We start from the raw sequence: 7,361 nt of genomic DNA on the forward strand, positions 1-7,361 counted from the left end.
GGAGAGGGTGAGGGGAGAGGGGGAGGGAGGGGGAGGGGAAGGGAGAGAAAGGGAACATATTTAAGTTAAAAAAAATTAGAAAGTTAAACATTCATTTCTGAGAAGATCCCAGGTGGCAAGGTGTTTTAAATGCCTGATGTCAAATAAGCTTAATACTCCATGTCAACGCTTCGTCAACTAGCAGGAGCTGCTTGGCATACTTGGGGGGGGGGTTCCCAGGCCACACAGGGGTTCTGCAGACAAGTGCAGTGATGGATCAGCAATGCCTGCCACAGGCAGTGCCAACTCCCCAGCCCTTTCCCTTGTAGCCACGGATGAGCAGTGCCCGCCATAGGTCAGGATGCCGATGCCCTCCTGAGCCTGCTCCCGCACCTGCATATACCAGGGAGGGGGGGAACTCCATTACTGGTTAGCCACGTGTAGTTAAGAACAAAGCAGAAGTAGCAGGCACTGCCCCTTTCCCTTCCCTCCTCCTTTCCTCTGAATGTGATGGCTGGAGCTTCAGCTGCCACACTGCACTATGAGAGATAGATGAGATGAACTGTAAATGTGTTGGCACTGAGTTCTTTTTTGGGGAGGGACTGAACCCAGGGGTGCTCCACCATTGAGCTTCATCCTCAGCCCCCTCTTTTTTGGGTGCCAGGGATTAAACTCAGGGGCATTCAACCACAGAGCCACATCCTCCCAGCCCTATTTTGTATTTTATTTAGAGACAGTGTCTTACTGAGTTGCCTCATCATTGCTGAGGCTGGCTTTGAACTCGTGATTCTCCGGTCTCAGCATGTGCCACTGTACCCAGCCATCGTCAGCCCCTTCTTAAGTGTTTTTTTTTTTTTTTTGATACAGGGTCTCCCTAAATTGCTGAAGCTGGCCTTAAACGTGGACCCTCCTGCCTCAATCTCCTGAGTTGCTGGATTACAGGCGTGGGCAGCACTGACATCTTGAGCTCCTAAACCAATTGCCAGTCACAGCCACCTCCAGATTTCTTGTTATATGAGGAAGGAAAAACTCTCCCAGTCCAATCTGCTGCTCGCTGGATGGTGCATCACAGTGACCAAAGCAGCCTGATCTCTGCCACATCTGAAGCACCACAGGGGTGTGGAGGAGCCCTCTGTGGCCTCTAGCGATCAAGAAAGGTTTCACTGGGCGCTGGGCGCACACCTGGGATTCAAGCAGCTCAGGAGGCTGAGGCACAAGGATCGCAAGTTCAAAGCCAGCCCTAGCAACCTAGTGAGGCCCTGAGCAACTCAGTGAGACCCTGCCTCAAAATAAAATTAAAAGGGCTGGGGTGTGGCTCCGTGGTTAAGCACCCCTGGGTTCAATCTCTGGTATCGAAAGAAAAAGGGGCTTCAGAAAAGCGTTGGAGTCTGACTGGAGCCTCGGGGACTGCCTAGCCTTCATGAAATGACCCAAAGGAAGGAGGCTTTCCAGAAGGCTGTACTTGGTGCGGGGTGAGGCCAGGGAGGAAAACCCTAACCCTGACCGAGCTGAGGCCGGTCAGCTTTTGAGAGTCCCTGGGCTCCATCCCTGGCATTATAAAAACATCCCCCAAACAAAATCCCCCAACGGAGCAATGATACAACGGGTTAAAAACTCCAAGGAGCTCTACTGGGACTCAGGGGCAGGGAGCGTCCCCGTGGCCAGGACAGTCCAGGAAGACTCCTCGGAGAGGTGCCAGGGCTGGGCACCCGGCCTGACATCTCCAGGAGGACAGAGGGGAGGGGAGCGGCGCACCGCGGCCCCGAGAGGGCTGCCGCCTGCAGAGGGCGCTGTCGCTCCGCGCGTTTCTGTGCTCAGGCGCCGCCCGTCCGCGCAGCAGCCCCGCGGGAGGAGTCAGCATCCTACAGAGGATGCTTGTGGCTCCTCCGAGAAAGCAGAGGCTGACGGCTGCAGAATCCCACCCATGAAAGTAACAAAGGCGGTGGGGTGGGAACAGATCTGTCAGCCGGGCGTCCGCAGGCCTCCCAATTTCAAAGGGAATCTGGGGCAATCGGATTTTATAGGACATCTTCTGGTTTCTTAGGTGCTAATCTAGTTATTCACTAAAAAAAAAAAAAAAAAAAAAAAAAAAAATCAAGCCCAGCGATTCTCAAAGTATAGTCTGGGGAACCCCAAGGGGATCTCCAAGGCCAAAACTATTTTCATAATAAAAACAGAACTATTTTCATTGTCACTGAGCATACCATGGGTTTTCCCAGAGCTACAGGGCAAGCTGGTGATCGTCTGGAAAAAATATTATAAATACTCCAAATACATATGTCAGGGCAGATTTTCATTAATCTACTTCAGCAGAAACGACCAACTGCAAAGAACAAATGTAGAAGATATCAGAATCTGGCTGTCTTCCTCCAAGACACTTGCAAAATCACGAGAAGACCCCAACCTGCTCAGTGAACATTTTGTGTGTGTGTGTATGTGTGTGTGTTTTGGAAATATTTATTTTTTTACCAGAAGCATTTTCATATTACATGCCGTTGGTTTATCATGCAATGGATTAAGAAATATCTTTAGCCTGAGAGGTGGCACATGCCTGTAACCCCAGTGGCTTGGAAGGCTGAGGCAGGAGGATCCTGAGTTCAAAGCCAGCCTCAGCAAAAGGGAGGTGTTAAGCAACTCAGTGAGACCCTGTCTCTAAATCGAATACCAAATAGGGCTGGGGATGTGACTCCATGGTTGAGTGTCCCTGAGCTCAATCCCTGGTACCAAAAATAATAATAATGATAATAATAATAACCATTAGCCTGCGTGGTGGTGCACATCCCAGTGGCTCAGGAGGGAGGCTGAAGTAGGAGAATTGCAAGTTCAAGGCCAGCCTCAGCAACTTAACAAGACCCTGCCTCAAAATAGGAACTAAAAAGGGTTTGGGATGTGGCTCAGTGGTTAAGTGCCCCTTGGTTCAAACAAAACAAAACAAAAAAAACAAAAGAAAAAAAATTTAAATTTCTCAGTTTTAATTTCTAATATGGTAAATAGGTAAATAAACAAAAGCTTCTTGGGGCTGGGGTTGTGGCTCAGTGGTAGAGTGCTTGCCTAGCATGCACGAGGCACTGGGTTCGATCCTCAGCATCACATAAATGTAAAATAAAGATATTGTGTCCACCTAAAACTTAAGAATAAATATTAAAAAAAAAAAAAAAAAAGCTTCTTGAGGGAAACTTGATTTTTTTTTCTTTTTTGTACTGAGGATTCAACCCAGGGGCGCTGAACCACATCTCCAGCCCTTTTTATATTTTATTTAGAGACCGGGTCTTGCTAAGTTGCTGAGGCTGGCTTTGAACTTGAGATCCTCCTGCCTCAGCTTCCCGAGCTGCTGGGAATACAGGCGTGCCCCACACGCCTGGTGCCAAATTGGTGATTTTTAAGAGTTTAAAAGGGTCCCTGAGAACAAAAAGTGGGGGAGCTCATCATTCCTAAGCTAAGCGTGGAGATCTGCGTTGAGAAGGGTTCTGAGGCTTCGTGGTGCCAGCAGCTCTAGTGACCAGCCTCCTGCCCGCGGGCCATCCCTCCTTGCCTCTAGAGAAGACTGGTGAACGCAGGGTGGAGCGAGGGACAGGCCAGAGGATGGTCACCAGCAGGAAGGCGGCAGACTCACCGCTCCTTGCGCAGCAGCTCCTGGCTGATGAGGACCAGCTGGCCCGAGGCGTCGTGGGTCTTCCGGGACAGGGCCTCCAGCTCGGCCTCCAGACGCCGCTTCTCCTTTAGGACGGCATCCATCTTCTTCTCCCCCGACTTACACTTGTTCTCCAGCGCTGGGGGCGGCCGGCAGGGAAAGGAGGCAGAGGGTTGGGATGGCCTGGGAACGCCCCCAGGGCCCCGGCTGGGCACGGAGCTGGCCTTCCCAGGGACACGCTCCACCAAGGTGAGTCAAAAACTCAGGGGTCTCTGTGGCCCTAGAGAAGCAGGCGGCAAGGGGCCCAGGAGGAGCAACACCAAGCAGACCAAACCCCAAAGCACAGCAGCCCGGGCCTGGGGCGGGGGCAGCGGGCCACCCTCCCAAGAGGACATGGCTATGGCCACTGCTGGGACAAGGAGAGGCTGCCTTGGCCCTGGCCTGCAGGAGTCTGAGGTCCACTGACCTTTGCCGGGACCCATTAGGCCACGTGAGCGTGACGGGGACTGGAGAGAAGAGGGGGTGGGAACCATTTCCCAGGAGGGGCGCCGTCACAGGGCCACCACCACCACTGGCGTTCTGGTGGACGAGAAGCAGGGCCAGCTTGTCACGCAAATCACCCATCCAGTCCCCCGCCTCTCCCCAGGTGCCCCGTGCGCCTGGCTCTTGGCCACAGCCTGCGTCCTTTCCCCCAACTGGGACTACTCCTGAAATTTCTATCGAGGGTGACACTGAATCCAGGTGACTGTGAGAAGCCCGAGGCCTCAAGACCAGAGAGAGAGAACTCGGGCAGGACTCGGGACAGAGGGCTGGCTCTGGGGACAGAAGCCATCTGCGGGTCTCGGATTCTACTTCTTGCCCATTTGCTGTTGCCCAGGGGCCTGTCCAGGGAGGGGGAACTGGCCCCACTGCTACCTTCTCAGCCCAGAGTGTGGGGACACCAGCCAGCCACCACCCACTGCATGCTCCAGAGCCTGCGGCTCGCACAGCCCCAGGGAGGCCCGCGTCTGCCCTGTGGGAGGAGACTTACCACTTACTTGGGCCCTGAGCACCTCGGTCTGGGACGTCAAGGCTGCCACTTCTTTGTCCCTCTTGTTCAGCTTGTCCTGCAGGCCTAGGGACAGACAAGACGCCATCAAAGCTCCCGAGCCAACGGTGCGGGCCAGTGGGCAGTCCTCCCACAGGGATCCAAAAGCAAGGGTCCAAATCCTCCTGAGAGCAGCCCTTTCTCTAAGAAGCCCACCCCGAGGAAGAGGGTCCCACACTGTGGTCCTGGGCAACTGGACTCTCCTCAGGAAACCCAAAACAGCGGCCGGTCAGCGGTCATGAGGATGCCACACTGGCCAGCTTGGAAGCCACCAGGTAGGTGCTCGGAAATAGTGTGACTCTCCCTGATTCCACAATCACTGGGCAAAATAAAGGCGAGCAGAGCCGAGAGGCCCGGTCCCACCGGCCCAGCCGCCACTCACCCTCCACAGTCTCCTTCATCCGGATTTTCTCCTCTGAAAGGTCATTGGACTCGATCATCTGAAAGGAGAGGCCTGTAAGGGGCGCCCTGGCCGCCACCTTAGCCGCTGGATGTCTGCAGGCCTTGCCCCTCGACAGGCGGCCCAAGGGAGGGATGAGCGCCTGAGCAGGGCCCAGGCAGCAGACTCCTGGGTCCCACCTCTCTGGAGACGCCTCTGTGGGAACACCGAGGACCCTGTCCTCTGTTGGGAACATCTGCATTGGACAGACGTCTTTCTCCCTGGGACACCTAGAGATCTGTCCTGGGCACCTGCTGCCAGCACCTCTGCCAGAGTCAGTGTGGCTGGGCTTGGTCTCCCACCCGTAAAACAAGCCCTGAGAGCCCTGGGCACCATGTGCCACATGCCCAGGGCCAGCTCTTGGAGGGGTGACAGTGCATGTCCATTCCTTCCTCTCTAACGCTTCTGTTTAGTAATAAACTCAGAAGCCAAAGAAGAAAAAATTGATTAAAGAAAAAAAACCATCAACTTGACAAATACTGCCATAGGTCAGAAGACACCCACAGGCTGCCCGTCACCTGCTCCCACTGGATGTCCTAGGCCAGAAGGCCAGAGTCTAAGACTGCAGATGAGTTATCACAGGGTGGGGCAGGCAGTCACCTCCCTTACCCTGCCTCTCATTCTTCTCTTCATACATCCTAAGCCCCATTCTAGTCTCCATGAGTTGTGATTGACTAAGACCCCTTGATCTTTGTTTGTTTTGAGTACTGGGGATTGAACTCAGGGGCACTCAACCACTGAGCCACACATCCCCAGCCTATTTTGTATTTTTGTATTTTTATTTTAGAGACAGGGTCTCCCTGATTGCGTAGCGCCTCCCTTTTGCTGAGGCTGACTTTGAACTCACAATTCTCCTGTCTCAGCTTCCTGAGCCACTGAATTACAGGTGTGTGTCACGGAGCCCGGCCAGCTCCCTTGAGTTTAATGCATAAACATTTCAGTCAAGATGAGGCACACACTAAAAGGATAATTTTTTTTTAAATTCCTGTCCACACTTATAATGAGACCAAAAAGAAAAACAAATCCAGTTGTCTCTGGACCTAAAATTCTTTTGTTTTTGGTACTGGGGATTGAACCCAGGGGAACTTAACCCCTGAGCCACATCCCTAGCACTGTTTTATATTTTATTCAGAGACAGGGTCTCACTGAGTTGCTTATAAATTGCTGAGGCTGGCTTTGAACTCGAGATCCCCCGGCCTCAACCTTCAGGGCTGCTGGGATCACAGATGTGCGCTACTGGGCCTGGCTAAAACCTAAACTTCTGAATCTTGGGGCACACGGCGTCCAGATGGGAGGATCTGTCCTGAGGCTGCCACCCTCTCCGCAGCCAGGAGCCACCGTGACTGAAGGGTTTGGGGCAAGAGGCAGGGCATCCTCAGCCTCTGTCCTCCAGCTCTGAGGGACCACAACAGCCAAAACCTCCCTGCAAGGGGATCCAGGTCAGGGGTTGCGGGCTCTGTCCACCTGCCCCAAGTGGCCCATCTGGCCCATGCACCCATCAGCTAGCCAGAGCTGCCGCCTCCTCTTCCCACCAGGGTCCTGGGAGAGCAACTGCTCAAAATGGTCCCTCCTGGGAGAAAGGGGCAGGGAGGCCCTGCAGGGGACGGCAAGGCACCAGCAGGAAGGTCTCCTCTGACAGGAGAAGGAAGCTGCACTTGGGCTGCAGAAAACTGATCCCAATGCTTAATTCTCAGAAAGCTCGAGCTCCCCCAGGGATGGGGAGCCGGCACCCCCGTCAGCTCTACTGCCCTCGGGGTCTGGCATCTCCACCACGGCCGGGCAGGGCACCTGGGAAGGGGACTCGCTCTTGAGCCACTGCTCACCGTGATGGGAGCAATGCTGACCTCTGGGGAGTTAGGGTGAAATGGGACAATTCAGGGCCCAGCACGGAGGTGCCCAGAGGCACTCAGAGGCTCTTGCAGCCCTGCTGGGGTAGACAGAGTCCCCCCACGGTCCCTAGGTACTGTGCCAGGCTCAGTGGCAGGGGAAGGGCCAGACATTTAGGGGATTTCTAAAATTGAATATTGGTGCAGTGGCCTAAGGCCACCACTCTCCAGCCTCAGACCCCACCTCAGGGCCCCTGCACTGGAACAGTGGCTGGGCCTCTTCAGGGCAACCCCCTGCACCCTGTGGGTGCTTGCTGGGCTGGGGGCCCCCCGCGGGTGCACCTGCCCTGGGCGCTGTGCTGTGGGCGTAGGGGCACCTCGATGAGAAACCAGTGGCCC

At 54.4% G+C, this 7,361-nt stretch overlaps 1 protein-coding gene across 1 annotated transcript in view; it reads right to left on the reverse strand.

The window, feature by feature from the left end:
* Clip2 (CAP-Gly domain containing linker protein 2) overlaps window positions 1–7,361 on the reverse strand; it is a 45,045-nt gene that overhangs the window by 1,948 nt on the left and 35,736 nt on the right. The window contains exons 11-13 of the mRNA XM_048790085.1: window positions 5,080–5,137; window positions 4,641–4,724; window positions 3,593–3,749 (exon numbers count right to left, since the gene is read on the reverse strand). Of these exons, the coding sequence (XP_048646042.1) occupies window positions 3,593–3,749; window positions 4,641–4,724; window positions 5,080–5,137 (299 nt within the window). The remainder of the gene's footprint in view (window positions 1–3,592; window positions 3,750–4,640; window positions 4,725–5,079; window positions 5,138–7,361) is intronic.

Source organism: Marmota marmota, unplaced genomic scaffold (genome assembly GCF_001458135.2).
Source record: "Marmota marmota marmota unplaced genomic scaffold, marMar, whole genome shotgun sequence".
Lineage (NCBI taxonomy): Eukaryota > Metazoa > Chordata > Mammalia > Rodentia > Sciuridae > Marmota > Marmota marmota.